Here is a 21,400-nt window from a genome sequence, read left to right on the forward strand (position 1 = left end):
ATGGCACATAAGAAATTTAGGCCAGGTGTGGTAGCTCACACCTGTAATCCCAGCAATCTGAGAGGTCGAGGCAGGAAGTTCAGGTTCACTTGAGCCTAGAAGTCTGAGACCAGCCTGGGAAACACAGGTGGACCCTGGCTCTAGAGAAAAGTCAAAGAAATTAGCCAGGCATGGTGGCGTGTGCCTGTGGTCCCACCTAGTGAGGAGGCTGAGGCAGGACTGCTGGAGCCCCTGAGTTCCAGGAAGCGGTGAGCCATGACTGCACCACTGCACTCCAGCCTGTGTGACAGAGTGAGACTTTATCTCTTAAAAAAATTAAGAAATTTAACGTGGGTACAATCCTATTAACTAAATAATAATGTGAACTGTTATCTAAGGTTATTAAGGCTGTAATTATATTAATATGGTGAAATGTATTTGATTTCACCCATTTTTGCCTAACTTCTCATGTCTGTCCCAAGATCCCACCTCGGACTCACCCTTTGCCTTCAGCTCATGTCTCCTCAGCTTCCTCCAGATGGTCCAGCAAACACACACCTGGGCTGAATGGTAGAGCTGATTGCTCGTACACAAGGAGAGACCTGTGGGCATGGATTTTCTTTTCTTTCTTTATTTTTTAGACGGAAGTTTTGCTCTAGCCTAGGCTAGAGTACAGTGGCAGGATCTCGGCTCACTGCAACTTCTGCCTCCCGGGTTCAAGCAATTGTCCTGCCTCAGCCTCCGGAGTAGCTGGGACTACAGGCGCTTGCCACCACGCCTGGCTAATTTTTGAATTTTTGTATTTTAGTAGAGATGGGGTTTCATCAGTTTGGCCAGGATGGTCTCCATCTCCTGACCTTATGATCTGCCCACCTTAGCCTCCCAAAGTGCTGGGATTACAGGCATGAGCCACCATGCCCAGCTCTTGGGATTTTCAAACTTATACAGTAAATGTTTTCCATGGTGTTCCACAGAGCACAGTTTGAGAAACACTTTGACAGTGGATCCAGGCCTCAATATCCATTAGCTGCTCTTACTGCATTTCGTTGAAGCTCAGTGAACACCTGCTCTGCAGGGTGCATGTGAAAGGGACAAGGATGTGTAAGCTGCAGATAAAGAAGACAGGACACAGGGGGTCTGTCTAAGCTCTAGCCCCTGCCTTCAGCACTAATGGATCAAATCCAACTCTTACCGAATGGTGGCCACATTCTGGGCCAGTGCCAGGATCTGAGGCTCTGAGGCTCTGACAGTGAGTGACGCAGGGCCTTGCCCTTGGGGAGCTCCCCAGCGTACACCTCCCTCTACCCTCCCAGCACCCTGCAAAGCAGGCGTCAATGTCATTGTTAATGCACAGAGGAGGAACCTGACTGTTAGACAGGTTGATGGGTTTTCCAGGGTTGCACGGCTTCTGGGAGATGGATGTGACCCTGAGGACACGGCACAGGCCAGTGTAATGCCAGGTTGGAATGAGCTGTGATCTGTGCCATGTAGAGGCCTAGGCCAAGGTGGGAGTGACTGATGACCAGGTCAGCCAGGTCGCTGAAAACACTCTTGGGTCCTCCCCTGCCGGCTCCCAGGAGTCCGGAACTGCCAGGAGAGTGGTGGCAGGTCCCCCATCCTCAGCTGGGTGTGCCCGGATAGAACAGCAAGGCGAGGGCACATTTCCCCGGCCATTCCCTCCAGGCGCCGCTGTGACCTGCTCATTCCAATTTTGTGGAAATGTTTCTACACACACACACAATTGCAAGTAGCAGTGGACGTGGTGAGAGGCGTTTGGACATGGGATAGGCAGTATTTTGGAGGCAGAGTCTCCAGGACTCGCTGATGGGTTAGCTGCAGGGCTTGAGCGGGGAAGGAGAATCGAGGATGATGTGTTCAAATCGGTCCATTCACTTCCTCTGTGCCACGCCTGTGCTGGGCACTGGGAGAGACAGATGAGCACAGGAGTCCCGGCCGGGGGGAGGTGTGGGAGGAAGCCCAGAGTGTCTACTGGGAGCTGAGGGCTTGTGTCCACCTGGGTACAGTCCAGATTCTCTGCATGGATGAGTACGGGCTGAGCTGCCTGGAGGAGGAGCAGCTGCTGTTGGTGGTGACCAGCACGTTCGGGAACGGAGACTGCTCTGGCAACAGAGAGGTGAGTGGCCTGAGGTCTGGATGGTCTAGGGAGTGTTATGGTGCAGGAGGACCCAGGAAAGGGTCTGGGGGATGCAGGACGTCCTACGGAGGGCGTTTGGGAGTCAGTGCTCAGGTCACTCTGGGTCACTCAGGTCATTTGTCATAATTATTGCCATATGGGAGTATCATCTTTCCTATGACATATTTTATATATTTCTCTGAATGGCCTACCTGTTTGTATTTACGAATTCATGTTTAAAGGAAACTTGTATCACTCTCACAAATGGAAAGCCAGCAAAATATAAATTCAATGAAAACAACATGAAATTAATGAATTGTAGTTAGATGCTATTCCCTAACCAAGGCCTGCTCTTTCTTTGTTTTTTAAAAAGAGTGACAGGCAATAAGAGAGGTATTAAAGGTCTATTAGCACCAATTCGAGACTGTCTCTCCAGTGCTCAGAAGAATGAAAATGTAATTGAAGGGGAATAACTAAAAAATAAATTATGAAAAGGGAGTAATACTCACCATGGGATTTGACGCTAGTTCTGCTGGGTCACACACCTCCTGGGATTGTCTTGGGTTCCTGGAGAGCCAGCCTTATTTCAGAGACTATAGGACCAATTGCTGTTGCTTCTACCAGGTTCCAAACCAGAAGAGAATCACGGCCCATTAGGAGGCCCTCTGGAGATGCCCTGCTATAAGGCAGGACCCCTCTGCCAGGGCTGGATGGGAGGAGGCCAGGCTGTTCTTGGTCTCCCACCAAGGGGCAGGGCCCACACGAGTTGCTATAGTTTAGCTGGGGTGAGAGACAAGCTAAACTTGTCAGCTGACAACCAGGTTCTTGGCCAGGTGGCCCCATATGTAAACCAACTTTCATTGTGGGCCAGGAGCCATCTCCTGCCTGCTGTGGCCAGTTTTCCAGAAGAAGGGAAAAAGCAGTGTTTTTTCGGTTGTTATTTTGTTTTTTCATCCTGGTCTGAGAACACTGTCGTTCCCTTTCTATCTAGAAACTGAAGAAATCCCTCTTCGTGTTAAAACTGCTCACCAACAAATTCAGGTAAAGCTTCTTCCTTCCTCCTACACGTCCTAGCCCTTCCCTGTGTACCCAAATTCAGGGGATGGAACTGGGTGTGCATACGGGGTCTCCTCAGAGCTGACCAGGCACAGAGGGATCCTGGCTCAGAGCTTTGCCCTCGGAGTGTATCACGGGTCAAGCCACAGAAACCCAGTCCCTCTCACAGGTCTGCAGGCCAAGCATGAGGTGGTCATAGGAGTTGGTGACAAGGCTGGGGGATCAAGAGGACCAGAAGGAGGTCCAGCTCCATGCTCCAGCTGGAGAGGAAGAGTCTGGGGCTGGCCCTCCAGGCTGTTGGTGCTGGGTGCTGGGTGCCAGGTGCTGCTTACATGGGACACCAGTCTCTGTGTGTCCTGGGGCAGGTATGCTGTGTTTGACTTCGGCTCCAGCAAGTGCCCTCAGTTCTGAGCCTTTACTCCTGACCTCAACCAGAAGCTCCCACCTGGGGGCCTCTCAGCTCACCCCGACGGGGGAAGAGGATGAGCTCAGTGGGCAGGAGGATGCCTTCTGCAGCTGGGCCGTGCAAACCTTCAAGGTCAGTTCCCAGCCAGAGCTGCCCCACAGCAGGGACATGACAGGGTGCATTCATGCCTAGGACATCTGTGCTGGGCATCCTGGGTGCCACGACCTCTGCCCCTGGTCCTGTAGATGTGGTCCCAGACATGGGCCAGGGCCATGGGCCTGAGGGCTCAGGTCACTGCTGCTCTCCCTCAGCCCCCCAGCCTGTGCACACAACTCTGGGGGAGAAGGTGGCACAGGTACCCCCATGCCCTTAGGGAGCTTCTGGTTAAAGTCTATCCCCCACTGACTACCTAGGACACCTCTTAACTACTGTGTGTTTCAGCCATAGAGAGCCTGGGAATAGGCACCACACAGTGGTGGGTCCACTTTGGATCCACTCAGTGTCTCCTTAGCTCTTTAGTGACTCGGTTGGCCCCATCATTTAGGGAACCATTAACCCCCATCTGCTCTAGCTTCTTCCAGGCAGCCCATGAGATGTTTGATGTCCAAGGCAAACAGCACATTCAGATCCCCAAGCTCTACACCTCCAGTGTGACCAGGGACCTGCACCACTTCAGGCTCGTGCAGGACTCACAGCCTTTGGACCTCAGCAAAGGGACCTGCTTATTTCAGGACATAGGGCTTGTTCATGTTGTGGTTTGAGCCCTGAGCCCATGGTCAAGGAGACCTATGTCAAGGAGAGGAGTGTTCATGAGCCTGGACACTCCTGGGAGAAAGGCACAGATGGAGAAATTGCAGTTCAGGGAGGTGAAGCTTGTTGCTAGGCTATGGCCATGTTGGGGTCTGAGCCCCAGTCTTCCAGCCGCAAAGGCAGCCAAGGGTCGTGAAGAAGGCGTCACAGAGGTGATTCCAGGCTGTAGTGGTGAACTCTCCGCTCTGCACCCTGGGGTGCTGTGCCCTGTGCCCTGACTAAGATAGTCCTGAAGGTTTCTACATGTTTAAGATATCCCCAATGTCAACGATGCTCTCCTGTGGGTCCCAAGCCATGGAGATGTCCTGGGACTCTCCATTTTTAGGTTCCTAAATTGAATTTCCCAACACCTAGAAGCAACACGGCTGCCCTGTATCAGATCACGGATCTTTATTTGTGATTCAGAAACAGTGGAATAAAAGGAAAGGAAAGAAACCCCCAATAGCCACCTCAGCAGGATGCCGCAAGTGTAGTGTCCAGGTGTCACTGACTCAGACATGTGGTGGCTTCTCCCACCCACGCTCAAGAGCCACTTTGCCAGTTGACCGTCTCTGTGTTCTTCGCAGCCCTCAGCAGCGTGCACGCCAAGAACGTGTTCACCATGAGGCTCAAATCTCGGGGGAATCTACAGAGTCCGCCATCCAGGTAAGGGAAAGTGCAGGGCTTCTCAGGTGGTGCTCTGTCGATTTTATTCTAATGAATGAAAGACCAGAAGAAGTCAGTCTTTGAAGGGAGAGGAGAGGAGCCTCTGCTGGCATCAGCAGCCATGCCATCGTAGAACGGGCTCACCTGGACCCGCGGCCGCCTGTGCTTCTACATCTACTCTTGGTTAACCACGGCCACTTTTCCAGCTTGGACACTAAGCACCTGCTCCACTTCCTCTCCTTCCTCATTGAACTCTTTCACTAAAAGGAGAGTGCAAGACAGACTTAAACTGTTTGACTCATTCTGAAGAACTTTCAGGAAAAGTGTTGGCAGGGAAGGAAATTTCCCAGCTCTGGGAAATGAGCCTTGTGGATTATCTGCAGGTTTCATTGATCTGTGCGGTCCTCCCTGCATGCATTAGGAAAACTGGCCTTGGTTCTAATAAGAACAGGGTTTGTCCTGGCAACAAGGAAAGGTTTCTTCTGATGTCCACGTGTCTCCAAGGGGGATGCTTTCTTTAGGCAGAGGCTGTGGCCAAGCACTCGGGGGCTCAGAGGGCTGCTGGGAAGGGGTGGGCCCCTCTCCTCCCCAGAGGGAAGCTCCTGGGGCCCCTCAAGCACCCCTGCCTGTGGGGATCCCTCATCGCATGCTCAGGGTGGTGGCCCAGGCTTGTGGAACCAGCCAGGAAAATGAAAGGAGGGCACATTTCCTGGGGAATCTCACCTGCCCATCAGGGAGCCCTGGAGGAAATCCTGCAGTCACCTGAGGTGGCTTCTTCTTCTTCTTCTTTTTTTTTTTTTTTTGGACACAGAGTCTCACTCAGTCGCCCAGGCTGGAGTACAGTGGTATGATCTTGGCTCACTGCAACCTCTGCCTCCTGGGCTCAAGCCATTCTCCTGCCTCAGCTTCCCGAGTAGCTGTGATTACAGGCGCCCGCCTCCACGCCCGGCTAATTTTTATATTTTTATTACAGAAGGGGTTTCACTTTGTTGACCAGGCTGGTCTTGAACTGCTGACCTCAGGTGATCTGTCCGCCTCGGCCTCCCAAAGTGCTGGGATTACAGGTGTGAGCCATGGTGCCCAATCCACCTGAGGCTTCATTTTCCTTCCCCTGGTGGAACTTTCTTGTGGGGATGGCCAAGGCCTGAACTACGGCTGGGTGAGCACCTCGGGGTTTGCCCAGGCAACCAGCCCACCCTGGTCCAAGGCATCCTGGAGCGAGTGGTGGACGGCCCCGCACCCCACCAGACAGTGCGCCTGGAGGCCCTGGATGAGAGCGGTGAGCCCTGGGCCAGGGAGCCAGTGCTGCGTGGCATCCTCCGGCCACCCCACCTGGCTGAGGGGCTGGGCCTGGGCCTGGGCCTGCCAGCGACAGCCATCCCTGTCCTTCATGCTGAGAGGGTGGGCCGCGAAAGCTTATGAGAAAGCAGCCGAGGAAACAGTCCCAGCCCTTAAGGCATGACTCCCTGGCCTTAGTTTCCCCAGTGATAATGACACCGCCAGTGTATCCCCTTAAATACAGTGGCCAAAGTCAGAAAGTGGGATAAGCCAGGCATGGTGGCTCACACTTGTAATCCCAGCACTTTGGGAGGCCGAGACAGGTGGATCACTTGAGGTTAGGAGTTCGAGACAAGCCTAGCCAACAGGGCAAAACCCCATCTCTACTAAAAATACAAAATAAATTAGTCAGGCATGGGGTGCACGCCTGTAATCCCTGCCCCTCGGGAGGCTGAGGCAGGAGAATTGCTTGAAGCCGGGGGGCAGAGGTTACACTGAGCTGAGATTGCACCACTGCACTCCAGCCTGGGCAACAGAGACTCTGTCTCAAAAAATAAAAAAGAAAGTGGGATCAGAGAGGCAGAGCCTGGCAGTGCTCCCCACTGTCCAGGAGAAATTGAGAGAACCTGAGACATGGGGACAATGAGACAGATGTCCTTGTGACTGTAGGGTGATGGATGTGGTTCATTATGCCTCTGTTCCAGAGGAGATAATGTCATGCTCATATTTTTACCTAATATTTAGAAAGCATCTGTGTACCAGGCACAGCACCAGCTATTATGTGCACGGTTTGATTCAGTGCTCATGCCAACCCAGCAAGATAGGTTTTGGTATCAGATCTGTTTCACACGGAGGGAACCCAAGGCCCAGAGGCTTCAGTCGCCTAGGAAGTGGGGAGCCAGGGTTTGAACCCGTGTCTGCTGGCCCCAGGGTCTGTGCTGTGACTGCCCTGCATGCTGCCCCCTGGGACTTCCCTTTGGGCTCATCTTCTGCTCACCCAGCACCTCCTGGTACAGCATCCAGGGGACTGTAGTCATGGGCTTTTCTTTGAGTGAACAACTGGCCTGTGAGGTATCCATTAGTCTTTGGTGGATTTAGTCACTGTGAGTCTGTAGATATCGCCAGTGGGTGTCTTGCTAAAGTTCAGGTCTGGGCCAGGGAAGGACATGGTTAGTTCATCAGGACCACGCCAACTTAGTGCCCCTTGGGGGGCTGGTGTTCAGCCTTCCCTGGCAGTCCTTTCTCCATGCGCCACCTCCTTCTTGCCTTTTGCTCATAGAGCCAGGACTTCAGAGCCTCCTTTCCCCTGCAGCTGGAGAACAGGGGGTGTCTGCCCTGGGGGCCTCACTACCTACTGAGAATCCCGAATGGGGCCTCTTTTCCATCCTGACACCTTCCTTCCCCGTCCAGGCAGCTACCGGTTCAGTGACAAGAGGCTGCCCCCCCTGCTCACTCAGCCAGGCCCTCACCTACTTCCTGGATATCACCACCCCCCCAACCCAGCTGCTGCTCCAAAAGCTGGCCCAGGTGGCCACAGAAGCGACTGAGAGACAGAGGCTGGAGGCCCTGTGCCAGGTGAAGATCAGGGCTGGTGGGCAGTGGGGGTATGTGGGGGGTCCCAGCATGTGGGGGGCTGGAGCTCAGAGCTGGGCTTTAACTTCCAAGAGGGATCCACCCAGTTTCCCAAAGTGAGACCTGTCAAAGGCTGGTGGGAAGCCAGGCATCATCCGCTGGCCCATGTCTAGGACACAGTTGTGTTGAGTGAACTGAGTTTTTCCAAGTGTCTGCAGGATGCAGCCAGAGTGCACTGCCTTGAATATTAGCTAGAAAGGGGAGCCATCGTTATCTGTCTTTGCTTTCCCCAAAACTGGAATAAAGTTGTCACTTAAGATGTATTGGGGGATGGATGGTGTGGATGAATGGATAAATGGGCATTATGAACAGAGTGACAGACGGACAGCTGAATTAATAAGTTAATGAGAGAATGCATTAACTCTCCTGTAACTATCTGGTTCCAGGTCTTTGCAAAAGGCACTGCTTGTCATTATTATCATCATCATTATAGCTAATTATCTTGATTCCAACTACCTCCATCACCATTATTTTGTGGCTGCATTGTACTAACTTGGTACATGTTTTCTGGTTTAATTCCCATAACATCCCCACGAGGTAGGCAATACTATCCTTGTTTCACAAAAGGTAAGTAATTGGGATGAGATTCCATAGCTAGTGAGAGCATCCAGCAAAGATTTGAACCCAGGTCTGATTGGTTCCATAGCCTTGCCCCAAATAAATTACATTACATATTTGACCCCTCCCCATGAGTTGCTGAGAGTGGAGGTAACACAAGTTAGATAAATGTACTGGACTGAGTTTCACCAGGACAGGAACTATTTCTTCGCAAGCTTGGTAGTCTCAGCACCCTGGACAGTGCCTGGCACATGGACTTGTTTGTTGAGTGAGTGAATGAATACTGGGTTGTGACAGCCTTTCCCCCAAAATGGGGCAGGCGCCCCGAGTCACTCACATCACCCTTGGCTTTCAGCCCTCAGAGTACAGCAAGTGGAAGTTCACCAACAGCCCCACGTTCCTGGAGGTGCTGGAGGAGTTCCCCTCCCTGCGGGTGTCTGCTGGCTTCCTGGTCTCCCAGCTCCCCATTCTGAAGCCCAGGTTCTACTCCATCAGCTCCTCCCGGGATCACATGCCCACGGAGATCCACCTGACTGTGGCCGTGCTCATGTCCCACACCCGAGGAGAGCCCGGGGCAGAGGCTCTGGAGCAGCCACTCAGCTTCAGCTCCCTCATCAGTTCAAGGAGGGAGGGAACACCCACAGCCCGGAGTTGTCAACAGTAATAGGTGTGTGGGAGAGATCTCTAGGACCCAGGCACTAAACCAAGCCTTTTGTGCATATATGATCAGTTACCATGTGGGGTAGGCACTGTGTGCATTTTACAGGTGGCACAGAAAGTCACACTGTTAGTAAGTGGAGAGCTGAGATTCGGACCTGGGTAGTCCAACTGCTGAGTCCAAGTCCTCTACCACTCCACTGTCCCACTACTCGGGACAATTTAATGAGATCAGACGTGGAGAGCACCCAACCCTTGGTGAGAGCCCAGTGGTCCTCAGTCTTCCTGATCGTGCAGCCTGAACGCAGGGGAGATTCTGTATTGATTGTTCATTCCCTCACTGAGCTCATTCAGTGATGGTTTATTTCACACCTCCTCATGCCCGGCACTGGGGCAGGTGTGGAAATACAACAGACATCAGCCCTGCCCTCAGGGAGCATCTAGAGGCAGCAGTGGAGAGATGGGTTTAGGAATAATTAGATGATTCTCATTGTGCAGAAGCCAAGAAGAAAGGTCAGGGTCACAGAGGGCAGCGAAGGGGGGGTGATGCTGCCATAGAGGGGGAGGCAAACATCTCATCCAGGTGGTCTCGGCTCCACCACTGGCCTCTGCCCCCTGCCCTGCCCTCTGTAACTGAGAGTTGCCTGGGTTGGCAAAGCTGGGAGCTGCCCACACTTCTGAGTCCTCTGTCCTCTAGGAAGCAAGAACATGGTTTATAAAAACTGGCCAGAGACTGTTTGCCCTGCTAGAGAACACCCACTCAGACCAGGAGAGGAGAGGCCGACATGTCCTGTGAGAGCAAGATTCAATCCCGAGGAAAACCAGGGGGACCTCTGCAGTTGGTGGGAGGCCTCCTTCAAGTGCTGGGCCACTGTAAGGGGAACAGAACCCAGAGAAACCTCCTGGGTTTCTACAAACCCAGGAGGGGCCACTGAGGAGGAAAGCGAGGCCCAGAGCAGGCTGAAATGCACGGAGCTCATCCACCACCCAGGGTTGCTGCCAGCAAGGGCCACGCTCATGAGCGCACACAGCAGTGGCCACCCCGAGGGGTCACTTCATGCTGCTGTCAGTGGAGCTCAGAGGTGAGCTGCGGGTGTTCCTGGAGAAAGTCTTTGGAAGGAGCACTGGAGTAGGAGTCAGGAAACCTGAGCTGTCCACCTGATTCCACCACGACCTGAGTGACCTTGTCCAAGTCACTTTTCCTCTCCGGGACTCGGTTTCCGCATTGGCAGAAGGAGCAGCTTGCAGCCTCTCTAAGTCCCTTTCAACCTTCCTCAGCTCTGTGCTCTCAGAGGGTGGCGCTCAGAACCAGGAGGACAAACAGCCGCTCATTGAGTCCTGAGAGTGCCTGAGTGGGGGCGTCCAAGGAGGCCGTGGTGTGGGCGGAGCAGCTGGTACAGTTTGCGCATGGGCAGTGGGGGACGTTGGTCACTTTGTGTTATCGTTGCGGATGGCCAGGGTTCCCTGCACCACGGCGTCTGCAGCACATGGCTCAACAGACTGAAGCCCCGAGACCCAGTGCCCTGCTTTCTGCGGAAGTAAGCACCGCTTCCGCTCTGTCCCCTGTGGGGCCGCCGATCCCTGGGGTTCCGGGAGGAAAGGGGGAGATCTGGGGTTTAGGTGCTGCTCAGGGTCCCTTGGCCCATAAAGAAGACACTGGGGTCACACCGCTGTGGCTGTCTCTAGCAGGGACAGCGATGACAGCAGTGATGGAGGGGCCCAGAGTCCAGTGAGCTTGGCCCTTTTTCAGAAGGACCTGGGGGAGGTGCTGGTGGCTGGACAGAGGTGAAGCAGCCTGCAGGACGTGGGAAATCAAATAGCAGCTGCTTGTCCTCTCCACCAGCTCACGACCGCCCCCCACAGGCCCAGCTCCCCAGCCATCCTATGTGTGTGTGTGGGCCCGGAGCGTCTGAGGGCTGGCCCCCTCTTCTCCTGTCCTCTTCAGCACCCGCGGCTTCCACCTCCCCGAGGACCCCTCCCATCCTTGCATCCTCGTCGGGCCTGGCACAGGCATCGCCCCCTTCCGCAGTTTCTGGCAGCAGCAGCTCCATGACTCCCAGCACAAGGATAAGGCTGGAGGCTTCCCAGGTGGGAGGGCCACCAGGGGGCAGCGCCTGCCTAGGGGCAGAACCGCAGCCCCACAAACGGCTCCTGGACCTTTCTGGAGGGAAGGACTCCCAAGTTTGTCTCCCTGTGCAGGCCTCTGTGGGTTAGAATGGCCGCCTTCCCGTCTCAGGCATTGCAGCCGCGGCTCCTTCTCCCGGGAGTGGAAGTAACGGGAAAGTCCCTGCTTTTGACCTCCGATGGGCTGAGGGAATCCTGCATCTGTGCTTTGAGTTTTGTGACTATGGATGAGTGATCGGAATGCCCTGGGCCTCAGTTTCCTCGTCTGTAAAGTGGGGACAATGCTGTTAACTAGCTGGGATACTTGTGGAGTGAAGCGCGAATTCCAGTTCGGCTTGGAGCCGTGTCGCCCTCTGGTGGCCGACATGATAACAACAGCCCGGGACTCCTGCGGGAGTGCGGGGAGGCCGCATGACCCTGGTGTTCCGGTGCCGCCGCCCAGATGAGGACCACTCTCCCGCGAGGAGATGCTGGAGATTGCCCAGAAGGGGTGCTGCATGCGGTGCACACAGCCTACTCCCGCCTGCCTGGCAAGCCCAAGGTAAATGCAGCCTCGAAGCAGGTGAAGCGTTACACACACAGGCTCCAGGGTGAGCCCTGGGTCCCCACAGGCCCCTCGCCTCCCTGAGCCTTGAGCTCCTGAGCTCTGAAGTGCGGGTAGTTCACAACCATCAGAGTGATGCTGTGAAGAGCATTATGCTCTCTCTTCCAGTAGAAGCGACAAGGCCGGAGAGGTTCAGGACTAACCTAGGTCACACGCGGGTTAAGCCCACAGCTCAGCCTGCTGAAGGTGGTCAGCAGGCCCCCTGGGACACGCGACTGCCTGCGGAGAGGTGGTCCAGGTTGGCTACGCTCAAACCCAGCAAGGCTGGAGGGCGGCGGATGCTTCCACCATGGCCCTCAGACGGGCTCTGCTGCCCCCAGGCCGCGTTGCCCCCTGAGCCTGGGGTAGTCAGAATAGACTCTCAGCCCTCACACATCTGTCCCATCAGGGCACTTCCCGGGCCCAGTGCTCTGTGCCCAGTGCTGGGGCCAGTGGGCATCCTGTGTGGAGCCAGAGCAGAGAGTTCCCGACTGACTCCTGGATCTTCTCACTGGGGAGCCCAGGATCTGTACCCTGCAGGGACCTGATGGACAATCTGTATTGAGAGGCTCCCTTTTCCAGGGTGTAGGCAGAGCCCTGGGCAGGGGGACTGCCTTTATTAATGCCTCTTTGAAGGAAATTCAGAGACAGTCTGGGAGCCCTACTGGATGGTCAGCCCCTTAAGGGCAGCACTGTGTCCAGCATTTATCTCTCTACTCCCAGCCCAGCCCCCTGGGCATCTGTGCTCCTCCTCATCCTGAGCCTGGCCCCGTGCAAGGTCCTGGCTGGGAGGGGACTCACTCCACAGCCCTGAGTGCCCTCTCCCCGCCTCCCTGAGGCCAGCAGGCCTGTCTGCAAGCCTTGTCCCCAGCAGCTGGGGACTGGACCCACCACTTCCTCTGGTTTCAGGTCTATGTTTAGGACAGCCTGCGGCAGCAGCTGGCCAGTGAGGTGCTCCGTGTGCTCCATGAGGAGCCGGGCCACCTCTATGTTTGTGGGGATGTGCGCATGGCCTGGGATGTGGCCCACACCCTGAAGCAGCTGGTGGCTGCCAAGCTGAACTTGAGTGAGGAGCAGATCAAGGACTATTTCTTTCAGCTCAAGGTTTAATAGGGGGTGTGTGGGCTGAGGGTCCTGGCCAAGGGCACAGGCCATTGGAGCCAGGACCAGGGGTGGCCGGTAGACCCAGGGCAGTCAGGCCTAGAAAAGTTCTGGACCCCAAGAGAATCTTAGCAGTGGCTGAGATCTGAGCTGGGTGGGCTGTCAGAAGGCCCCGCTGCACATCCCGGACTGGTCGCAGCTTTGGGAAGTCAGGAGAATGGGTTCCATTTTGCCGTCTGTGGAATGGGGGCAGGAGAGTCTCCTTGGCCTCTCCCCAAACCCCCTTTCAGAAAGTATCTGTGTGGCCAAAGCAAGGCTGTGAGCACAGGGGAGAGCAAGGCTGCCCCCCGTCAGCCTCCTGTGAACCTCACACTTCTTATTCACACCCAGGCCGGCGTCTGCTCACCCTCATCCCCGCGGCAGCAAGGGCTTGCATTTCACTGATGAAGATAATAGTGATATTTATCAAGGGTTTCCACGGGGCATACTGCTTGCCAGGGATTTTCATGTGACATTTCATTCAGTCCTGCCGAGGACTTTATGAGGGAAGCACCCTGTTTTACAGAGGGAAGGAGGCCTACGGGGTCCACAGCAGTGAGAGCCTAGAGTTCAGTCTGCCTCTCTGTGGTTCCAAAGCCTGTGACTGTCACTTCCATACTCTCCCTAAGACACATTCATATGTTCAACTGAACGTTTATTGAGCACCTACTATGTGGCAGGGATAGAGCAGTAAATGAAACAGGCAAAAATTCTTTACATTCTTCTGGGGCTGACAAACCCAAACAAGGAAAAGGTGTAGTGCTTCAGAGAAAAACAGCAGGAAACAGCCCAGGAAACGCTGGGGAGTGTAATTGTAAATAGGGTGGTCAGGGAAGGCAGAGCTGGAAGGCGGCGTCTGAGAATAAACCCGAGATAGCGAGTAGGAGCCCCGTGGACACTGAAGGAAACACTCGGGGCTGTTCTGGAGGGGGCAGCAGGTACAAAGGCCCAGGGGTAGGAGTTAAGCTGGCGTGTTGGAAGGACAGTGAGGAGATAACAGGCATTTCCCCAAATGGGTTGAATGGGTCAGTAGATATTTGGCATCAAAAAGTTCCAAGGTCCAATAGCCTGGGACAGGCTTAGTTAAGCCAAGGCAAGCACGTTGCTTTACTACAAGGCTTCTGGGAGGCTTCAACCTGCTGCTGTGCGTCGGGACCCTTCAAGGCTCGGAGCAAAGCAAGGACATAGCGTTTCCCAAACGTATTTATCTCAGAGCTCACACTTCCTGGAGTTCACACTTCTTGGGTGGGGGGTGAGCGCTGGGCAGGACATGGGAATGCCAAGTAAAGCTTTGGAGATGGTTAGAGGGCCCGCTCCAGAGCAGGTGCTGAGCGGGGTTAGGCTCTAAACCAGATTCCAGCACAATCTAAGTATGACAGTTGGGAAGACAGATGGCTCATGAAGGTCCATGTGACAGGGAAGCTGGGCAGCCCCAGGGGCTCATCCCAGCCTGGACTTGACACGTTGGTCTCTGTTTCCACCTAAAAGAGCCAGAAGTGCTTTCATGAAGATACCTTTGGTGCTGTATTTACCTACAAGCGGACAAGGCGGCAGCGCAGCCCTGGAGCCTGCAGATGTCAGCCCTCTGACGGCCCACAGGAGGGGTTAAAACTGCCGGCACAGAACTTAACCAAGGAGCCAGCTCTGCATTATCTGAGGTCACAGGGCCTGGGGAGATGGAGGAAAGTGATATCCCCCAGCGTCATGTCTTATTTCTCATCTCGTTCCCCATCAAGCCCTTTACTTGACCTCCTACCAAGTAGCACCCTGGATTGATCGGAGCCTCCTCTCTCAAGCTGGGGCCTCCCTGGTCCCTTGGAGACGAAATCTTCAATGCTAGACCTGGCAAGTGGGTGAAAGATGGAACCCGCTGCTGAGTGCACCACTTCAAGTGACCACCAGGAGGTGCTGTTGTGCCACTGTGTGTTTAACTGCCTTGGGTACAATTATTTATGCCTCTGTTTAAAAAACTAACACCCTAGTCTGTTCCCAACGGCTACTTGGGCCTTCCCTGTATGGTTCCTTGATGGAGATATTTATATGATGGAATTTTACTTTAATCACACTGTATGTGTGTGTGTGGGGTGGGATGTTTTGTAGGGAACGTGGCCCTGAGTTATATAGAGTGGGGAGCTGGTGGGTGTCACAGCCTGGATAGATCCCCCACAGAGGGACACCCCAGGCAGGCCATGGCTCCTCTGAAATGGCTGCCAGGTGTGACAGCAGCAGATGGAGCTTCGTGCTGGTCCAAAGACCTGTGGTAGGGTGGAGGGCACAGGCCTGTCTCCCACACAAAGAATCTGACATGGGGTCTGGTGAGAGTGGGAATCTCGTGTGAGGCCAGAGCTTCAGGGAAGGTCTTGAGATTCTTTTTGGACACTGTCTTAGAAAGCGTTTTGCTCTGGGGCCATCTGTCTCATGCAACTTTGGCCAGTACGGATGTGGCCCCTGGGAAGGCAGGGTATTGAGGCAAGTGTGGGTCACAGCATTCTCGCCTGAGGGACTAGGGACCCTCCTGGGTTTGGAGACAGCCAGGGAAAGCTTCTCAAGAGACTGGGCCCATTTCCCTCTCCTGGTCAGAACCAAGGAAGGAGCTCAGCGGTGGCTGCTGGGGTCCTGGCAACGTGTGGCTCCCAGCTGGGGTTTGGCCTGTGCCTCCGGGGCGCCCTCGCCCGGGACCCTCCCTCTCCCCTCCTCCTTCTAGCAGCAGCGTCTCAGGTGGCAGGAGAAGGTGCAGTGCCAACTTCAGGCTCCAGACGTGCCCTGCGTGACAGCCGTGCATCTCAGCAACACGGCCAGGAGTCCACTCCGGACCAGGGCTTCCCAGCTTTAATGTGCGCGCCTCGTCTGGAGTCCTGTGAAAACGGAGACTCTGATCTCGCAGGCTGGGCGGGGTGCAGGATGCTGCGTTTCCAACAAGCTCCTGGGTGCTGCTGGTGCCACTGCTCTGAGGACTACGCTGGGGCCTGAGGAACTGGATTCTTGCTGGGCTGAGCAGGATGTGTTGGCATCACGTGGACGCAGAGCTGGGCTGCCTGGCGGTGGCCCAGTGGCTGACAGAACCCCACACATGGACACAGAACCACTTTTCCCACGCAAGCCCTAACCCCTAATGCCAGGGAGACCCACAGTGGAACACACACCCAGACGGTGCTTTGGGTTGGCTTCTCCTAACACCCTTCCCCCAAGCCATCTCCTCCCACTGGGATGCCAGGTCTGAGGAGCCAGCTCTGGCCCTGCTGTGGCCCTCATAGGCTCTGCCCCAGCCCCTCCCCAATCTCGGAAGCATGGGGCTGTTTCCTGGGGTCCCTCGTTACCGCCTTTCCTGTGTCCGAGACTCCTGCCTAAAAGTCTGGAGCCCCAGCCTACTTTCTCCAACACCCTCGTGGGATTTGCGAGGGACCCTCTGGGAGGAGGTGGGAGGTCAGGACCCCCTGCCCAAAGGGAGTCCATGCTCTCCCGTCCCACTCCTCTCAGCAGCACCCCTGCCCGATTCCACAGACTCCAAAATGTCTCCAAATGAATTAAAGAAGCCACGGTCAACCCACATAAATGTGCCAACAAGCATTTTCATTTCTTTATTTTAAGGACACTGGGAAAGGAGCCAGTCCCCTGAAGAGAACACTCTGGTCAGTTGGTGGAGGCCAGTGGGATGCCATCAGGCCTGCTTTCCAGGAGGGGGTGAAGGGTTGGTGCAGGGTGCAAGGTGACAGTGAGGTTAAAGGTCAGAGAGGAGGGGCTGAGGAGGCCACCTCCCACCAGGAGTAGACAGCTGGTGGCTTGGGACTGGGGTGGAGCCGCGTGGGGGATGGGAGGGGACTGAGCATGGGCCTTCATCTTCACTGCCCACTCCTCCCTCTCCCTGGCTGTGCCCGCCTCCTGGGATGGTAGGATTTGGGCAGCTGGAGCCCCAGGTGCTGCCGCGGCTGAGGAAGGCAATCCCGGTCAGCTGCCTTCTCCGTTCCAGGGTGGCCGTAGCCAGAAGCAGGACCAGACGAGGACATGGCCTCTGCATTAAAGCCCAGATCCCAGGCAGTGTTGGAAAGGCTGGGCCTGGGACGTGAGGATGATGAGAAGACCCAGACAGCCCCCCACCCCAGCCCCGGCCCCAGGGCCAGGGAGCCGCCTATGTCTGCACGTGGGTCAGCTGGATGTCGCCCCCCACTTCCAGTTTGTTGATGGCGGGCAGGTTCCTCAGGCGATGGTAATATTCAAACAGGTGCTGACCATCCACGGCCACCTTGAGGCAGTGCGTGTCACACAAGATCCACACCTGTGCAGAGATCATGCCGTTTGCACTACACTTGGGAAGTCCTCCACTCACACTGCAGCCCCCTGTCTCCCTCCCTCCTTCCCTCCCTCCCTCCTTCCCTCCTCAGACGTTAATAAGCCCCTCACCTGCGCTCCATCCCCACTGAGTGACGACGCTTCACTAAACAGGCTGTGCGTGCTCCTTCCCTTGTACTGTTCCCTGGCCTATAATACTGTTCCCACCCCATCAGGGACGGGAGAACTGGCCTGTGCTGTCTGCATCCCTCGGGCCCAGCACACAGGAGTGCTCCGGGCCTGGGCTCCTGCAGCATCAGCCTCCTAACTGGTCTTTTCCACCCCAATGCCTTCTCCATGAGGCAGTCAGCGTACAAATGTTAAAACCTCCTTCCCTTCGCAATAGCTAACACTCCTATCACACACGCCATGTGCCAGGCACTGCCCTACGCATGCTACAGATACTGTCTCATTCCATTCTTACAACTCTAGGAAATTCATGATTTTTAGCTCCGTTTTGCAGATGAGGAAACTGAAGCACAGAGTAGTTAAGTCACTTGCCCGAGGTCACACAGCTGTCCACAAATCAAAGAATGTTGCTCCCTGGCTTGAAACACTCCTTTGTGGCTTTTCACTGTGTTAAAATCCAAGCTCCTTTCCGTGGCTGCAAAGCCCTACATCAGCCGTTTTCAACCCTGATTGCAGAGTATAATCACTTAAGGCATATTTTTAAAATGCGAATGCCCAGCTGACCGCCTCGCTGGCCTGGGCTGGGGCCCCAGCGCTGATATTTCCTTTGTAAGCTCCCTGGGTGGTTTGAATGTGTAGTCAGGGCGGACACGCCTGCCTGCTGTTCCTGGACAGGCCACACCCGTGCCTCTGCACGTTGGCCCTCGCTGCCCCTCCCAGGCTCGCTCTATCTCATCGCTCTGTTTTGCTTTGTGCGTGGCACTGTCGTTATCTGTGACAATCTGTCCATGCTTTACTTTCCTTGTTCCTTCCCCACCTAAACTGTAAACCCCCTGGAGGCAGGACCCGGTCTGCCTGCTTCATGACTGCGCCCCCAGCACGCGGGCTGCTTCCTGCACAAAGCAGGCCACAGGAAAATCATTGTTGAATGAATAAGTGAAGAAATGAAAAACACCTCCTTCTTGGATCTGATTTGACACTTACTGGCTGTGTGACCGCAAGCAAGTAACCTGCACTTGTGAGTTTCTTTCCTCATCTGAAAAAGCAGATCCCAACACTTCCTTCATGTGGGATAGTAATAATAATAATAATAATAATGATAATAATAATAATAATAATAATAATAATTTGTTGGCCACCTTCTCTTCTTCTGGGCCCTCATCCCAGAGGCATCAGCCCCCATCCTGTTCAAGGCACCCCAGACCTCCTTTACCCCTCCCCCTGTGCACCCGTAGGAGCCTCTCCGAGCTCCAGACTGCGGTGCCTCACCGAGAAGCTCTGGCCTCGGACGAAGGGCATTTTTCGGGGCAGACTTCGCTCCTCAGACCCCCAACAGTTGTTGATCTGGGTGTTGCGGACCACAGCGTTCTCATCAAAACGGGGGTTCAGGTGGAAGGCGATGTGGCTCCCAGAGCACAGGTTGATGTGGAACCTGGGGTGGGCGGCCCACCTGAAGCTTTATCCTCTGAGTTCTGAGCCCCATTTCCTCCCTGTCATCTGCAGCCTGCCCGAAGCCAGGGGAATGGCTGGAATGACCTTGAAGGGCTCTCTCTTCCCAGAGGTCACTGGAGCCCTTGCCTTACCTCTGAGCACTGGGCAGGACAGTGCCCGACAGGATGATGGACTTGGATGGATACAGTCCTCCCGGAATGGTGGTGACAAAAGGCATTGGCTGTGGGAAGAAGGGGGACAGAGCAGCCAGTGGCAGCCAGGGCAGCTGCCACACGGAAGGGGAGGACTGTACCAGTTCCCATGACTCTGGGCTGTCAGCTGAGAGGAAGCCCGCAATAGCTTTACTTGGTTCCGTAAAAGCCAAAGGAAAACTTTCCAGCGCTCCTCAAATTCATGGGCTTAGATTAGTGTCACAAAAGGAACTTTGGCCAAACACAACAAGACTCGTGGGATGAAAAGGGAGGGCCATGCAATGTGCTCACATTGACATGACAGTTTTAAGGTTGAAAGCTCCTCTCTACAGTCTTCTACTTCGCTGGGATGCTTTGAAGCCCTTCAGCTTACCAAAGGACCGCTTTTCATTTTTCAAGGCCAGTGGATACCCCTGCAGCGGCTCTTCACCCCCAGCCTGCCCACCACAAACAGAACCTTCGCCCTCCCTGAGAAGCCACTTACATAGGCGGGGTGGGGGTACATCACAGGTGGGAGGGCGGGAGTCTGTTGAAAAGAAACCAGGAAATTCAATGGGAGAGCACATGTGTGCACGAGCACTCACCCACGCGCACCCACGCATTCCAGAGGGGCCTCCACTGTGAGGCTGACCTCGTGAGGCTTTGGCCCTTGGACTCTCCCATCCACCTCCCTTTTCATGTTAGCCTTCCTGGAACTTCCTGCCGTGTTCCCGGACCCCACCACGGTCACCTGCCCCTCAACCTCTCCACAGGCAGCCCCACTAATGCTAAACTCCCGGCCTGATTTGCACCAGCAGGAGAAGAGCTTAAGCCTTTGATCAGGAGTGACATCCGGGGAACGTAGGATGCAGGGCCAGGAACCTCACATCCGGGTGCTGGGGCCACTGCACTCCCCACTTGGTGACAGGTGGACCAGTTTCCCTCCCGGTCTCTAGGGGACCTGCCTTTTCCACCACTGGATAAATCCTGCTTCTTGCAGAATCTCTGCTGTCCCAAGAACAGCTTTAGCCACATGTCACCTGAGCCAAGGACTCAGCCCCAGATGTCCCCATCCTCCTTGCTAAACCGCTTTCTTCCTGACTCTAGGGCTCTAGGGAGTTTAGTTATTGGTGAAGGAGGACACTGTGCAGCTGTGAACTGGCCAGAACTTGTAGACTTACAGAGAACATCTGTCCAGGGGCGCTCTGCACGGTGTGGATGACTGTCTGGGTCTGGAGGAAAGAAACCAGGTCTCACCCAGGCTCTCCCATGTGAAGACCACCAGCTCCCACCAGAGGGCGCCACACGGCAGGCACCTCCAGGGGGCGTAATCAGCCCAATGGCCCCACAGACCCCACAGAGGGTGGGTCCAGCTGTTTCTTCTCTCAAGGGGATGAGGGAGGGCAAAGGTTAGAACCCTGGAGAAGACAGATGGGGATGCTGGTGGCTCTGGCCCATCTTTCCTCTCAGGGAAACCTCTCTCAGCCTAGCCTCCCTTTGCAGGTGGGAGAAGGGAATGTGGGACGCGGTCTTCCGTGGCTGCCCACAGGGTGGCAACTCAGGTTGTTTCATCACGGCCAGCCAACCACATCCAACCCCCCACCTCGCCAGGCCGGGCAGACGGTCAAGGGCCTGGCCTCTGCCCTCCCCACTCCCAATGGGAGAGGCCCAATGCCTGGCCCCGCCTCCTCCATGAGCCCAGAAGAGCCAAAATGAAGAGGATCCAAAAAGAAAGCAAGAGACTTACAATGGGAGCCGGGTTGGCGGGCCGCACGCCGGGAGGCTGGAGGAGTGAGGAGAGTCAGAACGGTGGTTATGGCGGGCACCAGAGAACGGGAAGAGACGATGGCAGAACTCCAGGGAGGCTCTTGTGCTCAGAAATGCCTCCCCAGACACACCCGCCTCCCTCTTGCTCCCAAGCAAGCCTTCCTGAGCCCGTGGCCCCCAGATTTTTACCCCCAGGTGCACAGGGCTTTGGGGTTGGGGGGTAGGGTATCCCCATTGGTTCCTCCCGAGAGAGAGGAGGCTGGGTTTGATAGAGACCTCACTGCTTTCTGTAGCTCCCACAGCCAAGAGCGTTACTTCCAGTGCCATATCTCACCCGTAAGGTGAGAAGGGGTATTTGTTGAAGGCCTGCTGTGGGTTGATTCCTGGGCTTCAGTGCTTTCCAATGAGGGAAGCAGCCTCAGCTCCTGTGTTCCTGGTGAGGCAGTGAGGCTCAGAAAGATAAAGCAACTTGCCCAAGCCCACCCAGGTGGAAGGGACCAAATCCAAAACGGCAGCCAGTTCTGTCTGACTGTATCCAGCACACTTTCTGTCAC

The 21,400-nt window shown here is 55.1% G+C and overlaps 2 protein-coding genes across 9 annotated transcripts in view; one reads left to right on the forward strand and one right to left on the reverse strand.

The window, feature by feature from the left end:
* LOC717302 (nitric oxide synthase, inducible-like) lies at positions 1-16,555 on the forward strand. Its single transcript, XM_077969664.1, is given in 16 exon segments — positions 1-25; positions 2,004-2,113; positions 3,105-3,154; positions 3,535-3,606; positions 3,608-3,707; positions 4,157-4,287; positions 4,950-5,066; positions 6,173-6,339; positions 7,744-7,883; positions 8,854-9,059; positions 10,604-10,693; positions 11,101-11,234; positions 11,677-11,764; positions 11,766-11,820; positions 12,772-12,966; positions 14,491-16,555. Coding segments are annotated over 16 exon segments (1,968 nt in total). The 3' UTR covers positions 14,779-16,555.
* LOC106993942 (galectin-9B) overlaps positions 16,556-21,400 on the reverse strand; it is an 18,030-nt gene continuing 13,185 nt past the window's right edge. For 2 of the 8 annotated variants that reach the window (XM_028836179.2, XM_028836178.2), the window contains 6 exons: positions 20,827-20,862; positions 20,261-20,311; positions 19,585-19,626; positions 19,041-19,129; positions 18,727-18,889; positions 16,556-17,275 (listed from right to left, as the gene is read on the reverse strand). In XM_028836179.2, coding sequence (XP_028692012.2) covers positions 17,129-17,275; positions 18,727-18,889; positions 19,041-19,129; positions 19,585-19,626; positions 20,261-20,311; positions 20,827-20,862 — 528 coding nt within the window. In that variant the 3' untranslated portion in view covers positions 16,556-17,128. Of the gene's footprint in view, positions 17,276-18,726; positions 18,890-19,040; positions 19,130-19,584; positions 19,627-20,248; positions 20,312-20,826; positions 20,863-21,400 lie in introns of all 8 variants that reach the window. The other 6 variants (XM_077970739.1, XM_077970737.1, XM_077970736.1 and 3 more) reach the window with 4 other exon arrangements.

Source organism: Macaca mulatta, chromosome 16 (genome assembly GCF_049350105.2).
Source record: "Macaca mulatta isolate MMU2019108-1 chromosome 16, T2T-MMU8v2.0, whole genome shotgun sequence".
In the NCBI taxonomy this organism is placed as follows: domain Eukaryota; kingdom Metazoa; phylum Chordata; class Mammalia; order Primates; family Cercopithecidae; genus Macaca; species Macaca mulatta.